The sequence below is a fragment of the Pinus tabuliformis genome, chromosome Q (assembly GCF_031772625.1).
Source record: "Pinus tabuliformis cultivar Carrire ecotype Pingquan chromosome Q, CPIR1, whole genome shotgun sequence".
Lineage (NCBI taxonomy): Eukaryota > Viridiplantae > Streptophyta > Pinopsida > Pinales > Pinaceae > Pinus > Pinus tabuliformis.
In genome coordinates this window covers 1,321,650,027-1,321,677,448 of record NC_142296.1, presented here as the reverse complement: position 1 = coordinate 1,321,677,448, position 27,422 = coordinate 1,321,650,027, and the positions used below count along the sequence as shown (strand labels likewise).

Sequence of the window (27,422 nt, the reverse complement as noted above, 5' to 3'; positions counted from 1 at the left end):
TTTATCAATATTTATTATTCATTTAATTTATATGACTGTCTTGGTTTTGATCTACAAATTTTAGGGTTTCTTTTATAGAGCTTTTTATGTTTGGTTCTGTGAGAGGGGGCTCTACCCCCTCTTTTAGTCAAATTCTTTTAGGAGTTCATAATGAGTCTAGATCTACTAGTTTTTCCCATCAATCTCCTCATCTTTGACATCATTTTCATATAGCGGTGGGACAAAATGAGGTTTTTGGTTTCACGAAAAACCCTATGTTGGGTGCATCGTCACAAGCTAGAAATCTAGGGCATTGCTTGCCAAAATCATTGTAAGATCCAAAATATGAGGTTAAATCTAGTAAGATTGAAGAATATATCCAATATATGCACAATCACACTTTAATCTACAAATTTATTAGATTATGCGCTTCTGAAAAAGATTTGATTGGGTGGATTTGATTTATTTTTCCATTAGTTATTTTTAATTTAGTTTAGTTTATTCCATTAATTATTTTATTTATTAAATGATCTTGTCTCAATTAGTCTCGACTCTTTTTTATAATTTTTGACTTCCCTCCTTGTTTAGAGTTTGAGTTTGATTTTTTTTTAATATTATTTTTCAAAAACTAGCTGTTTAATATTTGTTGTTAATAAATTAATAAACTAATATCACAATTTAAATATTATTTTTCAAAAAATAGTCGTTTAATATAGCCGTTACTTATTAATATTTTTTAATAAATTAATAAACTACTATCATTATTTAAATATAAATTTTCAAAAACTAGCCATTTAATATAGTCATTACCTATTAATATTTTTTAATAAATTAATAAACTAATATCATTATTTAAATATTATTTTTCAAAAACTAGCCGTTTAATATAGCTGTTACTTAATAATATTTGTGTTTAATATATTAATAAATTATATCATAATTTAACTATTATTATTCAAATATAGCCGTTAATTGAAATTGTGTCTCTACATTGCTATCTATTTAAGCCTTTGCCTCTTCATCTGGTCCTAATGATGAACCACACTTGGTTCAAAATGTGTCGGCCAAAAACTTCTCTTACGTGATTTCTAAAGACTTTGCTTAAAATTGATATAATTATATAAATTTAAAAATAATATAAAATACTATAAATTATATTATAATAAAATTAATATAATTTTATAATATACATGCAACTACTAAAAATCAATATTAATTAATTATTTTTTCTTATATAAATTTAAAAATAATATGAAATACTATAAATTATATTATAATAAAATTAATAAAATTATATACTTTACGTGCAACTATTAAAAAAAATATTAATTATTATTATTATTATTTATTTATTTATATTTTTTTCGTGTATAAATTTAAAAATAATATAAATTATATTATAATAAAATTTATATAATTATATAAATTTAAAAATATTATAAGGTGAATTCTATGAATAGACATGTGGGGTTTCCGTGGGTTTTCCCTATCCCCTGTTGTTGCTAATCTTTTTATGGAAGACTTGGTCTCTTGTTGTTGTTAATGTTTTTATGGAAGACTTTGAATCCAAGGCTTTGGCCTCGACCCGTCTCTTACCTAAGCTATGGAAAATATTTGTGGATGACACTTGTGTCATCTGGTCTCATGACCAAGAAGAGTTGGATTAGTTCTTCCAACATCTCAACAATCAATCTTCCTCCATAAAGTTTACTATGGAGCAGGAAGTTGATGGGTGCCTGCCTTTCCTTGATGTTCTCATTTTGAAGAAGGATGATGGTTCTTTCTCCCAGCAGGTGTTTCAAAAGAAAACTCACACTTAGCAGTATCTTCATGCTGACTCCCATCATTTCCCTACTCAAAATTTGGGTGTTCTCAACACGCTAGCTACTCGTGCACTGAGAATCTCTGATGAAAAACACTTTGATAAAGAGAAAACCCATCTCCTTAAATTCTTTGTTAATAATAGATATAGCAGGCACCAAGGTGTGAAAGCTTTTCTTAAAGATAGTAGTGGTTCCAAGGTTAAGAAAGACCCTAAAGATCGAATCTCGGGGGTACATCTTCCTTTCATACAGGGGACCATCGACAAGATTGAGAGAATCCTTAGGAAGCATAATGTTCCCTCAAACCTTTAAACCCCTTAACACTATTCGTAGCTCCCTAAGATCTGTAAAAGACCCTGTTGACCCCAAGGACATGAAAAATGTTTATGTTATTCCATGTTCTCGTGGGACCCCCTATATCGGTGAAACCGGATGCTCAGTTAATTAGAGGATTCATGAGCGCGCAACCGACATTAAGCATGGGAGGACTTGGTCTTTTGTCTTGGCAGAACACACAGAGAAGACTAAACATCATATATGTATTGAGGAGGCCAATGTTATTACTAAGATTGTTCATTTTCATCATCGTAAGTTTAGGGAGGCCATAGAAATTGAAAGGAGGTTGAGCAATCTCAACAAGGATGATGACTAGAAGATTAGCAGCCGTTGGATCCCCGCCCTTTCCTCTTAGCTGCTACCCCCACCCCTTTTTTTCTTCCATTTTTTGTTCTAGTTGGTTTTCCTTTTTGTTTTTATTCCGTCGTCTTTTGGATTATTTGAATTCATTTAATTTCCCTTTTCTATTTGAATTATTGTTTTTCCTTTTTTACTTGGTACTCATTACCTTTCTTTATTCATATTATTAATATTTTTATTTTATTTACCATAAGAGAATAACAAAACTTCCCTTATTTTTATTTAATAAGTTAGTTTAGTTTCTTAATTAATTTACTTCTTAACTAATTTTGATTAAACATGATATATAAATAAATATGTTTATTTATAAACATAACTGAAAGAATCATAAACATATATAATTTACATCCATTTTTTCTTAAAAATAATTAATTGATTAAGTGATACAAATTTGTTAATTCCTTATTTATCCCATAATTGACTTAGTAACTTATTCATCTAAACAAAAATAGATATAATATAAAACATAATTAAATCAAGCAAAAATAAATATAATTAAAAAACATATAAACTAATTAAATAATTAATCAATAAATTTTTAACCTAGCTTATCCCATAATCCTTCATATGAGAGTATTATTATAAATTTATTTTATTAAAACTAAAAGAGGACCAGGCATATTTGGTTACGTATATATCTATATAAATAATATGGGTAAATATGTTAACTAATTAATTGCACTAATTAAATATTTAGGTTAAAAATATTTATTTATCCTATAATAATATAAGTTTATTTAGTTTTTGATTAAAAAATTTAGATAATTTATTAACTTTAAGGTTTTTAATTTAAATTCATTTCATTTAGTTCTAGATTTAAATTAAATAAATCCAACAAATTAGCTAATTAATTAATTATCTAATTAATAAAATTTCTAATAAAATTTCTTCTAATTCTAGGTCCGGTCGATTGTAGCTATAGTTGAGTCAATTATAGCCATCTCCTTTGTAAGCCATTTCCTTTGGTCAAAATAATCGAGTCAATTATAGCCATCTCCTTTGGTAAACCATTTCCTTTGGTCGAAATAGTCGTTTCTAGTCGTTGGAATCAGCAGTCTCTCTATTTAACTTGTTGTCATGATTAGTCATGATCTGGTTCTTCATCTTGTCCTGAGGATGAACCACACTTCTGGTTTGAAATGCGTCGACCTATTAATTATGATGTGATTAATGCCAAAAATATGTTGACAAATTTGATATAAATCACAAAAGCCTAAATTCAATAAATAACTATAAATTATATTATAATAAAATTAATAAAATTATATACTTTTACCTCACCTCTAACCTTAATTTTGTTTAAAAAAAATTATCAACTAAAAACCAATATTAATTAAATAAATGTACTCCTTATATTATTTTTTAAATAGTATAAAAATTTGAAAAATAACATAAAAAATTATAAATTGTATGGTAATAAAATTAAAATGAATCGAATAATGATGGATACGTGTATGGTTCAACTTGTCCATTATATGTTTGGAATTGGCAAAGCTTATCTCATATAAAAAAGAACACATCATCCATTATATGTTTGGAATTGACAAAGCTTATCTCATATAAAAAAGAACACATAATTTTTAACTTATTAGCACATTTTATGCTGTAAATGCACATCTTATTCACATATCTTCCAACGTGGAAAGCAGGCGTGAACTCGCACCCTCGCGTGAATGGATTTTTGAAAAGGACAGAGCAGCAATACCAGGCCCTTCACAGAGAAAACTGCGGATCCTCGGAAAGCTGCCGCTGATATTCGCCCAAAGATTCCATATTTCTGTGATTAGAAATGGTCTTTTAAATAACTCACACCGCTTCCATTGTTGGTATTATTATCGCTGATCCAAGAGCACAAAAGAGAAAGAAAGAAGAAGAAGTAGAGGATTGGAATCTAAAATGGAAGGCGCGAGAGAAAGAAGAATATTGGTTGCAGTGGACGAAAGCGAAGAGAGCATGTATGCCTTGAAGTGGGCTGTTCATCATCTACATCTTCATTCCACCGACACTCTCATCTTGTGCCATTCTAAATGGTGTCCCATATCTTATGTAGGCCTTGGAGGTCCTTGTATGTTATTTTACTACACTTCTATTTCATAATATTGTTTCTGATTCGAACAATTCCTGTAGCTTTTCCTACTTTGAGTTTCTGCAATTTTCGCAGGCAGCAATAATTCTTTTGGTTCATGTTTTTCTGTTGGTTTTTTACTGTGACGCGACCAGGGTACGTGCTCACACTGGACGTTGCAATAGCTATCCAGAAATATCAAGAGCGTGTTAACGAGGCCGTAATGGAGAAGGCGAGGGATATCTGTAGAGGGTGTCTGGTATGTTTATTTTACATTTTATATTATTATTATTATTTATTTTTAAGGATTAAATTGAGATATAAGATTTTTTTGTTTCTCCTGGCTAGAGTCTTTTTTTATTCAAGAATTTGACTTGACGCACCTCCACACAGGGATTTGATTGTATCTCTCATGTTTTGAACCTATGATTTTTTTGGACGAAACATATGCTTTTAAACATTATTTTTTTGGGTATTCAAGTCAGCCTTAAAAAATGTTCAAAAAAAATGTCGAACTCAAAAAGTTTGTTCCTATTTATTCTGATTTTCCAAATTTACAACACCAAATTTAAACTTAATCCAGTATAGAAATAATTATGTAAGATTAGTCTCACTAAAAGACTACCCAACAACGGATATCTTTATCTCTATTGTTTGTTCACCGAATATTGGGTAATTTGGCAATCAGACTGGCACAATTAATTATTTGACCATATCCATATCCGTCCATATCCGTCTAATTGTCAAATATTCTACAAATCAACCATCAAGATAAACTCCAGACCCAAAAGCATATAGAGTTAAAAAAATTTGTCCAATTGCTGTCTGCAGGCGAAAGTGGAGGAAAAGATTGTGAAAGAAAATGCAGGAGATGCACTGTGCGATTCAGTGGAGAAGGCGAGGGCAGATTTTATCGTCATTGGAAGCCATGGCTATGGCACTTTCAAAAGGTATGTCTGCAAATAATATCAATATTAGTAGTTCCGGTCTGGTTGCAAAATTAGGCTATGTTTTAGTTAAAGGTGTATTAGTTTTAGCTAAAGGTGGATTAGTTTTAGTGTTGGATATTATTAAATTTTATATTGGGTATTAGTGTTAAGTATTTTTATGTAGATTTTAGATTTCAAGAATATTTTAGAATTTAAAAAAGATGTTTTCACTCTTAATATTAAATTTAATATAAATTTAATTATCACTATTAAAATATCGAATTTTACTTTTATAAATTTAAAAAGATTAATTTGAATATGACCGGTCTTCCATCGATTCAAAATTTGGTTCCATCGTTGCTCAATTTAACTTTTGTTCTCCATTAACTTTATGTTTCCTGAGTAGACCTGGAACAAAATTAACTATTGATTTGTTATATATATATATAGAGGATACAAGGAATGTGCCAGAAACATAACTGCTTATATATGTGAGATACTCAAATGTAAATTGAATCTCACCTTTATTGGGTTGTGATCTATGGATTTTTTATTCTGGTTTTTCAATAATCTGTGTATTTTAGGAGTATGATTTTATAACGATTATGGCGGTGTTGTTGCAGAACACTTATGGGGAGTGTCAGTGACTTTTGTGTGCACCATGCAATGTGTCCCGTAATGGTGGTAAAGAAGCCAACAACCGAGCATTGTGTTGAAGAGAGTATGACCGACAACCAAAGGCGGCATTTAGATGGTGTCCCTGTAGAAGAATAAATCCGTTACCTTCTCTATCTTTTATTTTATATTATTGTTTTCGAGCGTGGGCAGTACCTCTAATGTCCTTTTCTAATCCAAAATCAGATCAGCAAGCTTTTGCAATTCATTTATGCAAAACATTTCATGCTGTTTGGCACCATTCTTCAGCTGTTTTTACAATCTTCTCTAATGCATCAACTCATTCAATAATGTATCAACTCATTCAATAATCATAATTTAAAGGCTCTGTGATGGATACTAAATTTTACCAGATTCTAGACTATATATCTGGACATTATCATAGAAATTTAGTGATATACATGATTGAGATTTTTAAAAATAAATTTAGATATGGTAAACTATATATTTATAAAAGATTTTTTAATTAGAAATATATAAGTATATTTTGTATTTATATCAAATATTATATACAAAGTTTTGTATAAATAAGTATCAACTATTTTGATTACCTAGTCTACTAATTTAGTAAATCTATCAACTAATCTATCAACTATTCACCTAGTCTCCTAATTTAATAAATTTATCAATTTTAATCCAGGAATTACTTTTTTGGAGCTCACATCCAACTAATTCCAACAATCTCTTACAAACTAGGAACACACTCCTTTTTGTAGAAACTACTCTACTTAATCATAACCCAAGTAAGATCACACTTAAATGACAAGTAGGACTTACATAATTTAATACTCTGACTTAAGGACAATTTTCCTTAATATTGTTAAGTATGAATTGTGAATTAAAGTAAATCTCAATCAACTCATAATTGTGAATCCAACTAAATCACCTCTTCATCAGAAAAATTTACATCTAGTCTAACTTAATCTTTACAAACATTAGCATAATGTTGATGTCACTAATAATTGCAATAATTAATCTACTAAAATGTCTCTTCATTTACATGATTAATTCAATCATAATATCTTCAAACTTATACATGTACCTTTAACTTCCACTATCACGAGTTTTCTTTAACTTATCCACAAAACCCAAACCCAAACTCGTGATGTTCTTGCATCACACTCCCAAAGCAAAAAAAAATCATGTCCATGTGTTCCTGGTCTGTCGCAAACTTGTTTCTTCTCGTTTATATTAATATTTGACATAATACGGGCTTTGAATTGGGGTCCAACAAACTGGAACGTCTCTTCCTTCTGGTTATATTTCTTAATCAAATGAAATATTTATGTGCATAGATGCCATGCGATGTAGGAAAATGCTCACATGATAACCATTCACTTCATGACTAATTTGTCTCTGTCATAGGAACAATGAGCTATCATAATTTAACAAAAGTGAAACATGATACTAGAATATGCTATTTATATATACAGATACATAATACTCTTAAAGCCATCTATGAATATGGTCCCAAAAAAACATTAAGAGAATGCTCCATAACAACCTTCAAGAAATTTCACTAATTTGTTTCGCTCCTCTAAAGTGTTGTAATTCAAAAGCTTCTCAATGAGCATACGCCTATTGTAACATCTCACCCCAATATAATCTCCTAGATATGTATTCCATTTATTCCTAATCACCTTTACGCAGGTAAAACTTCGAACAGAATCATTTTCAAGTCCTCTGTTTGATGCGCCAAATACATAGACCCGTCAAAGCTTGCTGACGTGGTCTTCTTCAATTCTTCTTCCTTCCGGAAAACATATCGTGGGGCCACTTGCCATCTCAACCTTACATGGTTCCTCAACGCTTTAGTTTTCGGTAGCACGGTAGTTGGTGGAGGAGCATCCACGGTCAACATCTCTATCTGTGTCAATATTCAAATTGGCAATATTTGTCAATGGTGTCTAAACAGTGGCTCCCCTCCTTCCACATAACAGGAGTTTATATGATGGATTATTTGTGTCAATATTCAATTTGGAAATCTTTGTCAATGGTGTATAAACTATAAACAATGGCTACTCTCTTTCCGCACAACAGATTTATATGATCGATAACCATGCACATGTACAAATAACATATTATTTTATTTTTTTATATGTTTTTGGGTCTTTAGATAAGGGAGTTAGAGATCTGTTGTGATACCAAAATAATTTGCAAAGGATCTCTACTTTATATCATCTTACGAAGAAAGTGATTCATGTGACCCTACAGAATTTGGATTTACAGGAGTTTTATTGAAAAAAGGGAATGGGTTAATCCAAACATGGAATTGCTAATGTTATGTAAAAAATTTCAATCATAGGAAAAACAAATTTGAGTAAGGACAAGTTTTGACCTTGAATAAGCCTTGCTGAGGGTTCAAGCCCTCCCAAGGGGGCACTAGGGTCATTCAAAAAGCAATAAGCAAAGGCCAATCATCAAAGTATAGTCTCTAGTGCACTAGTTCTAATTGTTAGTAGTGTTAAAGGTTACTCTGTTAGTTTAAGTTACAATTAATAAGTGAGAAAAGTTCCAAAGAGGTGCTGCAACTTACAAGGTTCATAGGCAAGAATGGGTCAAGAGTTGTTGGACCAACTTCTGCTGTTGGATCAAGAATTGCTACTTGTGCTAGTAGTGTTCAAAAATCACAACATAGAAATACATTAACATATCCTTGTGTTTACATATAACTCCACAAAGATTTTTCTCAAGATAGAAAAACTACTTGATCATGCAATATACTCATTGAATCTCTCAACCTCACACCAATCTAGGAATGAGATCTAGGAACTATCTTGTTGCATAGAATCTCTTACGTCTAACTAGTTCCAACGACCTCCTACAAACCACTCTACCTAATCATGACCAATAATCATAATAACCCAAATAAGATCACAAACATGACAAGGGGAAGCTACATAATCTAATATTTGTTGTTCTATCAATCATCAACATTCCATCATAGCATGTTTGATATAGTCTACGTGATTACGTAGCTCCATGTTCTCGTGGGACCCCCTGTATTGATGAAACTGGGCGCTCAGTTAATTAGAGGATTCATGAGCATGCAACCGACATTAAGCATGGGAGGACTCGGTCTTCTGCCTTGGTAGAACACACAGAGAAGACTAAACATCATATATGTATTGAGGAGGCCAAGGTTATTACTAAGATTGTTCATTTTCATCACCGTAAGTTTATGGAGGCCATAGAAATTGAAAGGAGATTGAGCAATCTCAACAAGGATGATGACTAGAAGATTAGCGATTGTTGGATCCCTGCCCTTTCCTCTTAGCTGCTACCCCCACCCCTTTTTTTCTTCCCTTTTTCGTTCTAGTTGGTTTTCCATTTTCGTTTTATTCCCTCATCTTTTGGATTATTTGAATTCATATAATTTCCCTTTTCTATTTGACTTAATGTTTTTCCTTTTTTACTTGGTACTCATTACCTTTCTATATTCATATTATTTTTATTTAATAAGTTAGTTTAGTTTCTTAATTAATTTACTTCTTAAATAATTTTGATTAAACATGATATATAAATAAATATGTTTATTTATAACCATAACTGAAAGAATCATAAGCATATATAATTTGCATCCATTTTTTCTTAAAAATAATTAAGTGATTAATTGATACAAATTTGTTAATTCCTTAGGTATCCCATAATTGACTTAGTGACTTATTCATCTAAATAAAAATAGATATAATTATAAAACATAATTAAATCAAGCAAAAATAGATATAATTAAAAAACATATAAACTAATTAAATAATTAATCAATAACTTTTTATGTTAGCTTATCCCATAATCCTTCATATAAGAGTATTATTATAAATTTATTTTATTAAAATTAAAAGAGGACAGGCATATTTGGTTACGTATATATTTATATAAATAATATGGGTAAATAAGTTAACTAATTAATTTGACTAATTAAATATTTAGGTAGAAAACATTTATTTATCCCATAATAATATAAGTTTATTTAGTTTTTAATTAAAAAATTTAGATGATTTATTAAGTTTAAGGTTCTTAATTTAAGTTCATTTCATTTAGTTATAGATTTAAATTAAATAAATCCAACAAATTAACTAATTAATTAATTATCTAATTAATTAATTAATTATCTAATTAATAAAATTTCCTCTAATTCTATTTAACTTCTTGTCATGATGAGTCATGATCTCGTTCTTCATCTTGTCCTGAGGATGAACCACACTTCTGGTTCGAAACGGGTTGACCTATTAATTATGATGTGATTAATGCCAAAAACATGTCTCACAAATTTGATATAGATCACAAAAGCCTAAATTCAATAAATAACTATAAATTATATTATAATAAAATTAATATAATTATATATATATATATATATTTTTTTTTCCACAGGAAAAATATCGAACCATCTATTAAATAGAGAGTTACAGAGTAAATGCAGAGCATTGCGGAAAGACTCGATTTCGCCATATATGGAGAAAGAAAAGTCTCAGCCAGTTGTCAATACATGCCTGAGATGTATAAACGCACCAGAGTTACCAAGCCAAAACAAGAAAAGCGTCTCCTCCTGACCACGCACACCTGCCGAGATCCCATTCACGCAGAAGAGTTATGGATTAAGGCAGAAGCTGAGAGTTCAAGAGAAGCGAGAGGCAAACAATGTCCTCAGAGAATCCACAGTAAGCACTAGAAGGATTCTCGGAAAACAGAAAAGAAGCATTGAGAAAACACAGCTTCCCGGGCCTCCTTATTAAAGGAAAATAGCCCAGAAGCCCTGAAGAAGTTCTACAGAAGAAGTTAGTAGCAAAAACAAAATGAACCGTATCAAAATATGTACAAAAACAAAAACAGTTTTCTGATGAAACAAATCTTAAGCAAAAATGGGCCGTTCGACTGATCGAACCACCCCATTTTCTTCCTCCGTGACAGTCCACGACCCCATATCATGTTCAACACCCTCTTTAGAAAGGCAATCAGCTTCAAAATTCCTTTCCCTGAAGATATGGCAGAGAGAGATCTCCATGAACTGACATTTGAGGCGTGAAGCTTCTTTAAGCAGAGGAATCAGAATGAAATTTCTGCAGCGTTGAGACCCATTAAACCATTTCACAGTATTCATTGAATCCCCAAAAATCTGGACTTCTCTCACATTCCTAAGTATAAGCCAATAGAGAAGGAGATGTAAGGCTTTCAATTCTGCAAAGTTATTGGAGCCCTGGCCAAGACCAACTGAAGCTTTAACAACCTTTTCCTTTGATAAATGAATAATCAAGCCAGCCCCGCAACGTCCATTGATGTCAGAGGCCCCGTCAAAATAAGCCCACGACATTGAATATCTAATAGATTCTTGACAAACAGCTCTGGAAGTAGGAAGAGCTTGAGGAACAGGAATACTTTCATAAATAGCAACTCCTTCTGCGGCAAGTCTTCCAATAGGGAAGACAGAATCCTTAAAGATGACTTGATTCCTAGCAAGCCATGTCCCCCAGGTGATGAGTAACGGAATGGTTCTCTCTCTGTCATTGGTAGTTTCATTCCACCACCTCTGCCAAGCTTCCAAGAGCCCCTGCCCTTCCCACCTAAAAGGAACTTTTAACAGCCTTAACATTTCGGCCCATAGGCTGGAATTAAAAGGGAAAAAAAGAAACAAGTGTTGAACTGTTTCGACACTGTCTTTACAAAGGGGGCACTGGCCAGGACCAATCCTTCCTCTTCTTTGAAGAAAATCCCAGGTAGGAACTTTCTGAAGCAGGACACACCAAAAGAACAGTCTTGTTTTAGCTGGCCCTTTTAACTTCCATAGTGATTTAACCCACCAAGCTGGATTCTCCCACCCATTTTGAGACATCATCCATTTATATCCCATCTTTGGAGAATAAAACCCATTTTGGGCAAAGACCCATCTAAGTTCATCCGGAGAGTCAGAGAGCCTGACTGAGGAGTTGAGTAGGTCCCTTTTATACAAGTCCCATTCCTCTAGCCATTCATCATCCAAATTTAAATCTCTTCCCCGAATCCACCCTTGACTCCAAATGGTGGAAACCCGGGGATCAACCACCTGATTTAAAGTGTAAAGACCCCTATCTTTTAAGGCCAAAACCAACCCCTGAGATAGAGAAAATCTCTCTGAACAGCCTATCCAAGGGTCTCTACCCAGCCTGATCTGAGTTCCATCCCCCACACTCCAAGCCAATCCCTTCTCTATGACTTTGACAGAGGCGACCACAGCTTTCCAAACCACTGAGGAGTTTTTGGAAGTCTTTTGCGGCAATCTGATCCAATCAAGCGTTGATAGGGGATCAATATATTTTCTTTTAGACACAGAGGTCCACAGGTTCTCAGTGGAAATGAGTCTCCAGGCAAGCTTTGCTGCTAAAGATTGGGAGAAGCAAGCAAGATTTTTAATACCCCAGCCTCCCCACTCTTTAGGACGTGTGACTTTATCCCACGCGATCCAAGGGGTAACTTTCTCAGACTTAGACCCCGCCCACAGAAACCTGCTGCATAATTTATCAATTGAGGATAAGATTCCTTTGGGAACCCATGTCAGACTAGCCCAGTAGACTGGAACTGCCATCAGAACAGATTTAATTAACACAAGCCTACCTGCCCTGGAAAGCCACTTGTAACTCCAATGTTTCAGTTTGGATTCAATTTTTGCAAGGATCCAATTCCAATCCTTTATCCTGTAATTGTGAGGCTTCAGAAAGAATCCCAGGTATTTAAAAGAATCCTCCAATGTTTTGACTTCAAAATTTAGTACCAATTCCACTATGCGCATCAAATCTTTGGACAAACCTGTGCATGTAAGTGTGGATTTTCTCTCGTTTATGCAGAGACCAGTAGCCTTCAAGAAAAGGTCCAAGATCCTCTTGAGTGTCCTACAGTCCTCGAGACTACCATTGCTGAACAGAATTATGTCATCCACGAAGAGGAGGTGAGTGACCCAGAAATTTTGTGCTACTTCAATTCCTTTGAGAGTCCCCTGTCTTTTTGCGTCATGGATCAAAAGACTGATGCCATCTGCTGCCAGCAAAAACAAAAGGGGAGAGAGCGGGCAACCTTGACGCAGGCCACGTTCAGGACTAAAAAAACTGGAGGCCGCTCCATTGATCAGGACAGCTATGGAAGAAGAAGAAACACAGCTCATAACCCATCTCACAAAATCATACCTGAAACCCAGGTGAGTTAACAGAAGCCTAAGGTACAGCCAGCTGATTCTGTCATAAGCCTTAGACAAATCGATTTTCACAACGGCTCCTTTTTTTTCCCAATTTTTAGACTATGAAGCGTTTCTTGAGCAACTCCTACAGCTTCATGAATTTGTCTGCCGTCTAGAAAGCCAAATTGCTCAGGGGAAATGTTTCTAGAGAGGAAAGGTTTTAGCCTGGCGGCAATAATTTTTGCAATAATTTTGTAAACACAAGTACATAGGGAAATGGGCCTGAAATCGTCAAAAGAACTCGGGAGATTAGATTTGGGTATGAGTGCTAGAAATGTGGCATTGAAGGGATGATAGATTGATCCTGTGCGCCTAGAATCTTCCACAACTGCCACTAACTCATCTCCAATGAATTCAAATAAATGTTGGAAAAATTCGACAGTCCAGCCATCCGGTCCGGGGCTTTTGTCCTTTTTCATGGATTTGAGAATGTCTTCTACCTCCTCCTTAGAAACAGGTGCCATGATGGAGTCATTTCCTTCCTCCTCTATGAACCTTGGAAAGATCTGGGCGACTCTAATAACTTCTGCAATAGAAACTTCCTCTGGCGCTTTGAAGAGATTCTTGAAATAATTGACCACTAATGAGGTCAAATCTTCAAAAGAACGAGCCAGTTCACCATTGGCTTTCTTCATTTCCTAGGTTGTGTTAGAGTTTTTCTCCCTTTGGCATAATTTTGAAAAAACTTGGTGTTTTCGTCCCCTGCCTGCAACTAGATCGCTCTACTTTTTAAGCGCCAACTTTCCTCTCTGAGCTGGAGGATTCTCCTTCTTTCCATCTCCAACTCTTGAAGTCTAGCCCAAGACTCTATTGTTCCATAGCCATTACCGTAAAGGTCTTCAAGGAGGGCAATCTCAGAGTTAACAATTTTCAAGGTTTATTCTTCCTTCAGTTTCTTTTGGAGGGCCCAATGCTTTGAGGCGACCTTCATCCTTTTTAAATTGTCCATAAAAACCTGGCTGCGACTCTCATCTTCATTGAGAACATCTTTCTTCCAAGTGTTATGGAAGAGGCTAATATAAGAAGCATCCAAGAGCCAAGAAGCATTAAATTTAAAAGGAGTACCCGGTTTAGTGAAATCTCCCTTCACTTCCAGAAAGACAGGGAAATGATCCGAAAGACCACCTTCCCCAACCCAATGTCTAAAAGCCTTTAAAGTTTTTGCTAGCGATTCACAGATCAGGAATGATCAAGTTTCTTCCCAATCCAATCTTCTCCTTATCTTCGATTCCTCCACGTCGGGCGCAACTTGACCGAGGAGACATCCACCAGGAGAGAAGAGGCCAGTTTATTTTGAAAGAAATCAGAAAGGGGATCTACTTTGGCTCTGACCCCCCAAGATTTTGTCATCCCCAAAGAAAAATTAAGATCTCCTCCGATTATAAGGTTTGGGTGCGACCAAAAAGACTTTGCGAAGAAGGAGTTCCAGAACCTCTCCCGATCCATAACAGGTCCATAGACATTAAGAAAAAGGAAAGGGATGCATAGTTCGTTGGAGAATAGTTCCATAGCCAAGACATTTTCCGATCCCCAAGAGGAGATCTCTCATAACACCTTCGCGTTAAAGCCTAGAACCACCCCTCCCGAATGTCCATTAGCATCGATGGCATGGAAGCTCCATCCCGGAAGTAGCTTGAAGAGACATCCTGTAACTTCTTCCCCCTTCCCCAGAGTTTCTTGGAGAAGGATAATTTCAGGTTTGTTGGTCCTGACCAGTTCCTTCAGAGCTAGCTTTTTGGGTAGACTAGCTAGACCCCTGCAATTGTAGGATAAGATGATCATCGAGAAATCTCAGGGGGTGACTGCTTTGCTCTAAGCACCCCTGGCAGAGACATCTGCTTCCCTCCAACAATATCAATGACAGCCTTCAACTGTGCCTTCGACAGATTTGTTTTCCTTCCTCTTAGCTTCCTCGGACCTACTGACACCATGTCCAGCTCTAGACCTCCTACAACCGGCCCTTTCCCATTTATGGTGGCCAAAGGTCTAAGATTGTAGGGGGGTTCAGGGCCCCAAACACTAGGAGGGATAGATGAGGCAGCATCCATGGGAAAAGAAGACAGCTTAGGAGAAGATGGAATGGCCATTATAACACTGTCTAATGAGGCTAGTCCCTTCTTCAGGTCTGGTAGATCATTCAAGAGCTTCCTGAAAGGACCAGTCTCATCACAGCATGATTGAGGAAAAGCATTAGAAGAGCAAAAGGAGGAGGAAGGGGATAGAAGTGAACTTGCCTGAGTCGTCCCTGCCATTACAGAGACTGCTGAGATTCCCAGGAAAGACAACGGGTTTGAGATAGACTCACTTGCTGCAAACCCAGGCTGTTCCTGTTCAACTTCCTCCGCATGCTCCGGACCCAACTCCTGAGCGTTTGCCTTAAGATCGTTCTCCTTGATCTGAGCCCCTTCTTCCTGAGTGAACACCTCCTAATTTTTTTCTAGATTTTTCCCACTTTTCCTTTGCCTTCGGCAACGACGATGTCCAAGAGGGCACTCCCGGGCCAGATGTCCATAATTATGGCAGCGATGACATCTGAAAGGGAGGTTTTCATAGTCCAGGGTCTGAATAAACTCTATACCTCGATACTTCAGGATCATAGCATCTGCCAAACCTTCTCTGGGGTTTAAACTTACCAGGAGATGGGCAACACTCCAGTCATGAGTGCGTAAATATGATCTGTCAGTGTCGAGAAACTTCCCCAGCGTATTACCAATTGAAGAGAAGGCCGAGTCGGTCCAGAATTGCATAGGGAGACCCGGTAATTTGACCCAGACTGGAGACTCCGTCGTTTTTTCTTTCTGGGCATCAAACAGGGGCATCCATTTTCTGAATAAGATTGGCCTCTTCCCGAAACTCCAGTGCTTTTCCAGCACCCATTCGACATGCTCCTTTTGCCCAAACCGAATGCAAAACCAACCTCTGTCTAGATTCTTGATCTCTTCTGGCTAACCCGGTGCATCTTTCCATTCTGACTGAGCCCAATCCTTGATGAAAGCTACCGAGAACTTTCTTCCACGAACTCTGCCAACTAAGAAGGTTTTCGAGGCTTCCATCGCCTGATCTATACGAATATCCACTCCAAAAACGCAGCTAGGCCTCTCCTCCTTTTTTCTGATAAGTTTTGTCTTCTTCCTCTTCCCACCCACTACCTCCATCTTGGCTTCTCCCTCTCCTAGATTCTGGTTAGTAAGGGCAACTGTCTCTGCTGCCTCAAACAGCTCAATTCGCCTTCCAACAGGGTCACTGTTGTCTTCATCCGCCTCCACAACCATCCTTTTTACCCCAACATCAGAGGCTGAGGCAAGACTTCGCACTTGTCCCTCTTCTCCGGATCCTTTCGGCTCCCCTCCTACCTCTTCATTGGACATAGACCTTGACAGGTTAGGGAGCATTCCTTTCAACATCAAGTTTTTTCCAGGGATCCTTTCCTGAGCGCCTTTTTCCAGACCTCCTTCTTCCACCACCTCGTCAAGGAAACCTGACTTCACTGCGCTATTCGGAAAGAAATGGAGCAGATTTTTCTCGGACACATCATGTCCCCAGCAGGTGAGAAGGTCTTCTAGCACTGGTTCTATGTCCACTGACTCGCATTCGTGAAACCTCTCCCGCTCTTCACACTGACCAGAATCCATTCAAAGCGTTGTATTAATAGTAAAAAGATCTGACCTGCAACTCCCAGAAACTTCTGACCTGCAGCTCCCTGTTCCAGTGGCTCATCCATGGGCGCCAAGCTCCGCCGCACAGAACCTTATTTCTTGGAAAACCCTGAATCTTCAGTCACTCACCAGTTCTTGTCAAGGTTCATTTCTTCTTTCTTACAAATTAAGAGCTAAAATTATATACTTTTACGTGCCCTGTAACCTTAATTTTATAAAAAAAAAAAAAAAATATTAACTAAAAACCAATGTTAATTAAATAAATTGTCCATAGTATAAAAATTTGAAAATAATATAAAAAATTATAATTGTATTGTATAAAATTAAAATGAATCGAATAGTGATGGATATGTGTATGGTTCAACCTGTCCATTATATGTTTGGAATTGACCAAGCTTATCTCATATAAAAAAGAACACATCATCCATGATATGTTTGGAATTGACAAAGCTTATCTCATATAAAAAAGAACACATAATTTTTAACTTATTAGCACATTTTAGGTTGTAAATGCACATTTTATTCACATATCTTCCAACGTGGAAAGCAGGCGTGAACTCGCACCCTCGCGTTAGTGGATTTTTGAAAAGGACAGAGCAGCAATACCAGGCCCTTCACAGAGAAAACTGCGGGATCCTCGGAAAGCGGCCGCTGATATTCGCCCAAAGATTCGTTATTTCTGTGGTTAGTAATGGTGTTTTAAATAACTCACACCACTTCCATTGTTGGTATTATTATCGCTGATCCAAGAGCACAAAAGAGAAAGAAAGAAGAAGTAGAGGATCGGAATCTAATTGAGTGCAGAATGGAAGGCGCGAGAGAAAGAAGAATATTGGTTGCAGTGGACGAAAGCGAAGAGAGCATGTATGCCTTGAAGTGGGCTGTTCATTATCTACATCTTCATTCCACCGACACTCTCATCTTGTGCCATTCTAAATGGCGTCCCATATCTTATGTAGGCCTTGGAGATCCTTGTATGTTATTTTACTACACTTCTATTTCATAATATTGTTTCTGATTCGAACAATTCTTGTAGCTTTTCCTACTTTTAGTTTCTGCAATTTTGGCAGGCAGCAATAATTCTTTTGGTTCATGTTTTTCTGTTGGTTTTTTACTGTGACGCGACCAGGGTACGTGCTCACACTGGACGATGCAATAGCTATCCAGAAATATCAAGAGCGTGTTACCGAGGCCGTTATGGAGAAGGCTAGGGATATCTGTAGAGGGTGTCTGGTATGTATATTTTACATTTCATATTATTATTATTATTTATTTTTAAGGTCATGGTTAAGTTAGACATTAAATTGATTTATATGATTTATTTTTTGTTTGTCGGGTTAGAGACTCATTTCTGTTCAGGGATTTGACTTGACTCACCTCTGCATAGGGATTTGACTCTATTTCTCATGTTTGAACCTATATCCTTTTAAGAAGAAACACATACTTTTAACCATTATTTTATTGGGTATTTAAGTCAGCCATGAAAAGTTTCAGAAAATGTCAAGTCAAAATTTACAACACCAAATTTAAAATTAATCCAGTATAGAAATAATTATGCAAGATTAGTCTCACTAAAAGACTATCCAACAACGGGTATCTTTATCTCTATTGCTTATTCACCGAATATTGGATAATTTGGCAATCAGACTGGCACAATTAATTATTTGACCATATCCATATCCGACTAATTGCCAAATATTCTACAAATCAACCATCAAGATAAACTCCAGACCCAAAAGCATATAGAGTTAAAAAAATTTGTTCAATTGCTGTCTGCAGGCGAAAGTGGAGGAAAAGATTGTGAAAGAAAATGCAGGAGATGCACTGTGCGATTCAGTGGAGAAGGCGAAGGCAGATTTTATCGTCATTGGAAGCCATGGCTATGGCACTTTCAAAAGGTATGTCTGCAAATAATATCAATATTAGTAGTTCCGGTCTGGTTGCAAAATTAGGCTATGTTTTAGTTAAAGGTGTATTAGTTTTAGCTAAAGGTGGATTAGTTTTAGTGTTGGATATTATTAAATTTTATATTGGGTATTAGTGTTAAGTATTTTCATGTAGATCTTAGGATTCAAGAATATTTTAAAATTTAAAAGAGATGTTTTCACTATTAATATTAAAATATAAATTTAGCTATCAATATTAAAATATCAAATTTTACTTCTATAAATTTCAAAATTTACTTCTATAAATTTAAAAAGATTATTTTGAATGTGACTGGTCTTCCATCGATTCAAAATTTGGTTCCATCGTTGCTCACAATTTAACTTTTGTTCTCATTAAGTTTATTACTTTATGTTTCCTGAGTAGACCTGGAACAAAATTAACTATTGATTTGTTATATATATATATAGAGGATACAAGGAATATGCCAGAAACATAACTGCTTATAGATGTGAGATACTCAAATGTAAATTGAATCTCACCTTTGTTGGGTTGTGATCTATGGATTTTTTATTCTTGTTTTTCAATAATCTGTGTATTTTAGGAGTATGATTTTATAACGATTATGGCGGTGTTGTTGCAGAACACTTATGGGGAGTGTCAGTGACTTTTGTGTGCACCGTGCAAAGTGTCCTGTAATGGTCGTAAAGAAGCCCACAACCGAGCATTGTGTTGAAGAGAGTATGACCGACAATCAGAGGCGGCATTTAGATGGTGTCCCTGTAAAAGAATAAATCCGTTACCTTCTCTATCTTTCATTTTATATTATTGTTTTCGAGCGTGGGCAGGACCTCTAATGTCCTTTTCTAATCCAAAATCAGATCTGCAAGCTTTCGCAATTCATTTATGCGAAACATTTCATACTGTTTGGCACCATTCTTCAGCTATTTTTACAATTTTCTCTAATGCATCAACTCATTCACTAATCATAATTTACTATATTTTTGCAATCTCTGTGATGGATACTAAATTTTACTATATTTTGGGCAGATCCAGATTCTAGACTATATATTTGGACATTATCATAGAATTTATTTATTTATTTATTTTTTATTTTTTTTTTAAGTTAAGACTAAGCTAAGTATCTATGGGGATTGTGACCTATGGCAAAGAGTGTCTTAACAGCGCACCCATTCACCGTCAATCCAAAGCCTCGTGGGCCTCACATTATCATAGAAATTCAGTGATATACATAATTGAAATTTTAAAAAATAAATTTAGATATTATAAACTATATATTTATAAAAAAATTTTAATTAGAAATATATAAGTATATTTTGTATTTATATCAAATATTATATATAAAGTTTTGTTTCAATAAGCATCAACTATTTTGATTACCTAGTCTACTAATTTAGTAAATCTATCAACTTCAGTCTAAGAGATACTTTTTTGGAGCTCACATCCAACTAATTCCAACAACCTCTTACGAACTAGGAACAAACTCTTTTTTGTCTTGTTTGTAGAAACCACTCTACTTAATAATAACCAATAATCATAACCCAAGTAAGATCAGACTTGAATGACAAGTAAGACTTACATAATTTAACACTCTGACTTAAAGACTATTTTCCTTAATATTGATAAATATGAATTGTAAATTGATAAATAATTGTGAATTAAACTAAATCTCAATCAACTATGAATTTTGAATCCAACTAAATCACCTCTTCGTTAACAAAATTTACATCTAATCCATGTTAGCTCCATTAGTTTATGCACAATTGCTGCCTAAAATTATGGAATTTAAACTGCAGTCTTTCCTTAACTTATGGAAACCAACTGCAGTAGTTTCCTTAAGTTAAGGAAATCAACTGCAGCTAATAAATTTATTGTTAGGAGCTACTGAAGTGGTCCATTACTCCCCTCTGGAGTTCTCTGCCTTGATCTGTGGGACATCTGACACATAGCTATCAGAAGCTTGATGGAAGCTTAGCTATAAATTCATCTGTTTGGTCCCCAAGCTTGCATCTCAATCCCCTTCAGTTCTACACCATCTAGCTGAGATAGCAGAGCTCGGAAGTGCCTTCAGACTAGTTGTCTTCTTTCCTTTTTGCAGCGTGGTGTTTCAGAAGGAAATTGCATCAACAGTTTCACCAATGGCTGGAGGTAATCCGTATCCCTAGGCATTAACTTTCAATGATTCTTTTCAGTTCTTTCCGCATGCAGAATCGCTGTTTAAGTTTATGATTTTTCTAACATTTGGTATCGGAGCCCTTTTACCTTTGCCTTGCTGTGTGTTGGCCAAGAAATCCTCTGAGCGCTGTTGTAGCCTTTGTATACTCTATCGAGCAAAGCGCAAATAAATAAATTGTTGAATTCATTTTTCACTTTGTCTTCACGCTCCTTTCGATCCACCGTTTAAATTGATCTCTGTCGGAACCCGGCGTAGAGCTGCTTTATTTTTATTAGAACCCTTCAATTGCTCCCCAACTCCTTTATCAGTAGCCGAGAAGCTCTGTTCTGCTTCATCTTTTGCTTACAGGAGCTACTGCCCAAAGTTTGAGGCCATTCGCAAGGGCTTTGGGATCAATTGTTAGTTTGGCTAAAATGGCGGAAGCTGCATCATTTGTTCGGGGCAACGTTTATCCCAACGGAGTCGCCGTACTCACTCTCGACCGGCCTAAAGCCCTGAATGCGATGAATCTAGCTTTGTTTTCACTTCTTCTCTCGCAAATAAATAATGCCAGGGTTTTTGTGTCACAAGATCGGAGTTAGGGCATAAAGTTTCATTTGCATTTGATAAACCCGCTTCTGAATGGACGTTTTGGAAAAGTATCGGTTAAGCCTCGGTGCATTTGTATGCATTAATTTCCATTATTAAAAACCTTGCAACCCCACCGGCCATCATAGGGTGAGCTGATTCATCATTTGTTTATATGTTCACCAGTGTTGGGATTGAACGTGGATCGTACCTTGCCCACCCTTTTATTTATATATATTCTTTTTATTTTTTTCAAACAATTCTTGTTGCCCCATAACGCGGTAAACTAAAATAAAGTTGTTCATTCATTTATTACCATCACTCTAGCCTGTACTTCAAAACAAACACGAGAAGAGTGGATATTCTTCTCATGCGAACATATATGAACATTGATATAGCGATGGTCTATGGAAAATTCGTGAAAAGGGATTTAAGTTTAAGAATATTTTCAGAGTTAATGTATGGGGATATGATGACCAACATACCCACATCGTTGTTTATGCATTCTTAAATATTTGTTGAGAATGATATTCGAAGATTCTAATTAATATTGACGGGTATACTTTGTGAAGTCTACGTTTCTTTCCATTCTCAAAACTCTTGGTTTCCACGTACCCTCGTTGATAAGGAATTTAAGAGAGTAATTTTTGTTGGAACATACGCTTGTTCCATCCCGTTTCCAGAGATATTAGTCGATAAAGAAACTCGGAGGCTCAGTGAAATTTATCTTAAACATATTATATGTTTTTGGTAATTTCAAATATATAGTCCTTTTTCAAGTGGATAAATAAGGGGACTTTATACCGTGGATAAATAAGGGAGCTTTATATATGTTTAGTTAAGAGAGGTTTATATATGTTTAGTCTATCATCAATTATAAACTTATAAATTATAAATTACATCAATTATAAATTTATAAATTGTTGTTAATTGGATTTGCTTGCAAATAGTTCCCATAATGCTGAAATGAACATTAGTTCATTTACTAATGAATATCCAATGTAATGACAATAGGTTGAAATCCACATTGGTTCAATTTTTATTTTATTATTTTGAAGTTATATTTAATTATGGAGGCTCACATGAAATTTTATATAAATATATATAAATAATATTTCAAATTTGCAGTTTTGTTTGCAAATTGTTTAGAGCCCATTTTGTAATTAATTTAAGAATTAGTCTTAAATAAATTATGGGACAGTTAGACTAAGGAATGTAAATTTGATTTTGCTGGAAAAATATTACAGTTATATGGAGTTTATTAAAATGTCATTTTGACTTACTCCTTTCAGTAAACATTATTTTTCTCTCTGGTTAAGTTTTGTTTATGCAACAAAATAATGTCTAGTGATCCATATGATTTTAATTAATTAGAGAATAGCCACAACATCTTTAATTAAATAAAATTATATATTGATTGGCAAGATCACATAAAGATTATTTAGACATTAAATTGTAATTAATTACACTGAATATAATAAATTTTATCCCACAGGAATTTTTATTATATTTATGTGATTAATTAGGATAAAATTTCATAACCTACCCACAGGAGTTATGAATTAATAAGTTTTATCATAAAGTTTTATTGAATCTGTTTGAATTGAAAATTTAGCCCACAGGCAATTTTCATGTCATTTGATTCAATTCTTTTTAGCATGTTTTACATTGGTAAAACATGAAAGTTCATAAAGTTTTATTGAATCTGTTTGAATTGAAAATTTAGCCCACAGGCAATTTTCATGTCATTTGATTCAATTCTTTTTAGCATGTTTTACATTGGTAAAACATGAAAGTTCATAAAGTTTTATTGAGTCTGTTTGAATTGAAAATTTAGCCCACAGGCAATTTTCATGTCATTTGATTCAATTCTTTTTAGCATGTTTTACATTGGTAAAACATGAAAGTTCATAAAGTTTTATTGAGTCTGTTTGAATTGAAAATTTAGCCCACAGGCAATTTTCATGTCATTTGATTCGATTCTTTTTTGCATGATTTACATTGGTAAAACATGAAAGTTATTAAGCCTCAATTTTAACATAAGCATGTGATCCTTTTGATGCAGCAGTACAACCTGCAAATTTCTCTGAAATTCGTTGTGACATTCCCGAACTTAAGGGAGATAACTACAAGATTTGGAAGGAGAGAATTCTCCTTCATTTAGGGTGGATGGACATAGATTATGCTATCAGGAAAGATGAACCATCGGCACTCACTAATACCAGCACTGCAGCGGACGTCGCGCTTTATGAACGATGGGAGCGATCCAATCGTCTAAGCATGATGTTCATTAAGACCAAAATTTCAGCTGGTATTCGAGGTTCCATTGATCAGCATGAAAAGGTCCGAGACTTGTTGAAGGCCATTGATGAACAATTCGTTTCTTCAGACAAGGCACTAGCAAGCACCCTAATCATGAAGTTCTCATCTCTGAGGCTCACCAGTGTGAAAGGTGTGCGCGAGCACATCATGCAGATGAGGGACACTGTGGCTCAATTGAAGAAACTCGAGGTTGAAATATCGGAGTCTTTCCTAGTGCACTACATCCTGAACACCCTTCCGCACCAATATGGGCCTTTCAAAATCTCATACAACACACATACGGATAAATGGTCAATTAATGAACTCATGACCATGTGTGTTCAAGAGGAAGAGAGACTGGTGATGGAACTGGGAGAGAGTGCAATGCTGGCAACGCGTGGAAAGGGCAAATCTCAAGCCAATAGGAAAGGGAAAGGTAAAGCACCTCCCCAACCTGATATCAAGAAGGTTTCCAAGTGTTTTTTCTGTAAGAAGAAGGGACACATAAAGAAGGAATGCGCCAAATATCAGAAATGGCTTGCAGACAAAGGTAATTTAATCTCGTTTGTTTGTTATGAATCTAATATGGTTAACGTTAATATTAACATATGGTGGATTGATTCTGGATCAACAATTCACATTTCGAATTCCTTGCAGGGTTTGCAGAACCTAAGGAAGCCAGTGGGAAGTGAGCAAAGCATCTTATCAGGAAACAAGATGGGCTCGCATGTGGAAGCTATAGGAACATGTTATTTAACTTTAAGTAGTGGCTTTGTTTTGGAGTTAGAAAAGACCTTTTATGTTCCAAGTTTTTCTAGAAACTTGATCTCAGTTTCAAGGCTTGTACCTTTTGGATATTCCTTAAACTTTTCAGAAAAATCTTTCAGTCTATTCTATAAATCTGATTATGTTGGGAATGGTATTTTGTCCAATGGTCTTTACTGCATTAATTTACAAAACAATGTCACATATGATTCAATGCATGTTCACACTGGCACTAAAAGATGATGGTTATTAACACTTCTTCATTAATAACACTTCTTCATTAATGATTGATAACACTTCTTCATTAATAACACATCTTCATTGATTCCCCTCTAGTGATGGTGAGCAATTGGTTTGCAAGCTCAAGAAGTCATTATATGGTTTAAAACGAGCATCCCGCCAATGGTATTTGAAATTCCATAATGTAATTTCTTCTTTTGGTTTTGTAGAAAACATTATGGATCAATGTATATACCTGAAGGTTAGTGGGAGTAAAATTTGTTTTCTTGTTTTATATGTGGATGATCTTTTGCTAGCAACCAATGATAAGGGTTTGCTACATGAGGTGAAACAATTCCTCTCTAAAAATTTTGATATGAAGGATATGGGTGAGGCATCTTATGTCATTGACATTAAGATCCATAGAGACAGATTTCGAGGCATCTTGGGTCTGTCCCAGGAAACCTATATTAATAAAATTTTAGAGAGATTTCAGATAAAGGATTGTTCACCAAGTGTAGCTCCCATTGTGAAGGGTGATAGGTTCAATTTGAACCAATGCTCGAAGAACGACTTTGAAAGGGAACAAATGAAGAACATTCCATATGCTTCTACTGTCGGAAGCCTAATGTAGGAATGTTGGGACGATGTCAGAGTGATCCAGGTTTAGACCATTGGAGAGCTGCAAAGAAAGTAATGAGGTACCTTCAAGGGACCAAAGACTACATGCTTATGTATATCCTGTTTGAGGCTGCTTTACATGGTGTATGGCTTAAGAATTTCATTTCTGGGCTTAGAATTATGGATTCTATCTCTAAGCCATTGATAATATATTGTGATAATTTGGCTGCTGGTTTTATGGCTAAAAAAATGGGAGTCGAAATAAACACATCGACATTAAGTATTTAGCTATAAGGGAACATGTTAAAGAAAATAAAGTGGTCATTGAGCACGTCAGCACTGAGTTAATGATCGCTGATCCTTTGACTAAGGGCATGCCACCGTTTAAATTCAAGGATCATGTATTGAATATGGGACTTGGTTCCATTATGCAGTTTTTCATTGTATGGACAATGTTAATGAAATTCTTAATTATTGTGATGTTTTTTCTCATATTTATGTGCACCTTAAGTTGATTTGAGAAAATTCATTTAAGAAGGACCAAGAATAAACATAAGGTTTATTCATTAAGAAATTGTTGCCACATAAATTAGAATAAGAATAAATGCATAGTAATACATGGAAGATAATACTCGTCATTAGAGGACTTATCGCCATGATTCATGTATCTATTACTTAATAAATATTGTCAATGGTTTTTGAGACATTAAGTTTGGAAGTATGGACCAAGTGGGAGAATGTTAGCTCCATTAGTTTATGCACAATTCTGCCTAAAATTATGGAATTTAAACTGTAGTCTTTCCTTAACTTATGGAAACCAACTGCAGTAGTTTCCTTAAGTTAAGGAAATCAACTGCAGCTAATAAATTTATTGTTAGGAGCTACTGAAGTGGTCCATTACTCCCATCTGGAGTTCTCTGCCTTGATCTGTGGGACATCTGACACATAGCTATCAGAAGCTTGATGGAAGCTTAGCTATAAATTCATCTGTTTGGTCCCCAAGCTTGAATCTCAATCCCCTTCAGTTCTACACCATCTAGCTGAGATAGTAGAGCTCGGAAGTGCCTTCAGACTAGTTGTCTTCTTTCCTTTTTGCATGTGCAGCTGGAGCGTGGTGTTTCAGAAGGAAATTGCATCAACAGTTTCACCAATGGCTGGAGGTAATCCGTATCCCTGGGCATTAACTTTCAACGATTCTTTTCAGTTCTTTCCGCATGCAGAATCGCTGTTTAAGTTTATGATTTTTCTAACAATCCAACCTAATCGTTACAAACATTAGCATAATGTTATCTAGCTTAATCTTTACAAATATTAACACAATATTGATGTGACTAATAATTACAACAATTAATCTACTAAAATGTCTCTTCATTTACCTGATTCATTCAACCATAATATCTTCAAACCTGTAAACCTGTAGCTTTAACTTCCACTATCACGAGTTTTCTTTAACTTATCCACAGCCAAAACCCAAACTCGTGATGTTCTTGCATCACACTCCCAAAGCAAAAGAAATCCATAAAAATTCATGTCCATGTGTTTCTGGTCTCTCGCAAACTTGTTTCTTCTCGTTTATAGTAATATTTGACATAATCAAATGAAATATTTATGTGCATAGATGGCATGCGATGTAGGAAAATGCTCACATGATAACCATTCACTTCATGACTAATTTGTCTCTGTCATAAGAACAATGAGCTATCCTAATTTAACAAAAGTGAAACATGATACTAGAATATGCTATTTATACATACAGATACATAATACTCTTAAAGCCATCTATGAATATGGTCCAAAAAAATATTAAGAGAATGCTCCATAACAACCTTCAAGAAATTTCA

General features: G+C 35.0%; 3 protein-coding genes across 4 annotated transcripts; 2 read left to right on the top strand and 1 right to left on the bottom strand.

Annotated features, from left to right (window-relative positions):
• Nucleotides 1–4,159: 4,159 nt before the first annotated feature.
• On the top strand, nt 4,160–6,511 carry LOC149224701 (universal stress protein PHOS32-like). 2 transcript variants are annotated; one of them, XM_089383593.1, is made up of 4 exons: nt 4,160–4,563; nt 4,719–4,822; nt 5,395–5,513; nt 6,116–6,511. In XM_089383593.1, the coding sequence occupies exons 1-4, from the start codon at nt 4,395–4,397 to the stop codon at nt 6,264–6,266; spliced, it is 543 nt and encodes a 180-aa protein (XP_089239719.1). In that variant the 5' UTR covers nt 4,160–4,394; the 3' UTR covers nt 6,267–6,511. The 2 variants fall into 2 exon arrangements, with proteins under 2 accessions (XP_089239719.1, XP_089239720.1); XM_089383594.1 differs by having other exon boundaries at nt 4,394–4,544.
• Nucleotides 6,512–11,019: 4,508 nt separating this feature from the next.
• On the bottom strand, nt 11,020–14,006 carry LOC149224700 (uncharacterized). The gene is made up of 3 exons (XM_089388255.1): nt 13,594–14,006; nt 11,966–13,321; nt 11,020–11,728 (listed from the first exon to the last, which is right to left on the bottom strand). Exons 1-3 carry the CDS (start codon nt 14,004–14,006, stop codon nt 11,020–11,022), a joined length of 2,478 nt encoding a protein of 825 aa, XP_089244381.1.
• A 3,692-nt stretch (nt 14,007–17,698) lies between these two features.
• LOC149224699 (universal stress protein PHOS32-like) lies at nt 17,699–19,941 on the top strand. The gene is made up of 4 exons (XM_089386222.1): nt 17,699–18,001; nt 18,157–18,260; nt 18,807–18,925; nt 19,555–19,941. The coding sequence occupies exons 1-4, from the start codon at nt 17,833–17,835 to the stop codon at nt 19,703–19,705; spliced, it is 543 nt and encodes a 180-aa protein (XP_089242348.1). The 5' UTR covers nt 17,699–17,832; the 3' UTR covers nt 19,706–19,941.
• Nucleotides 19,942–27,422: the final 7,481 nt, after the last annotated feature.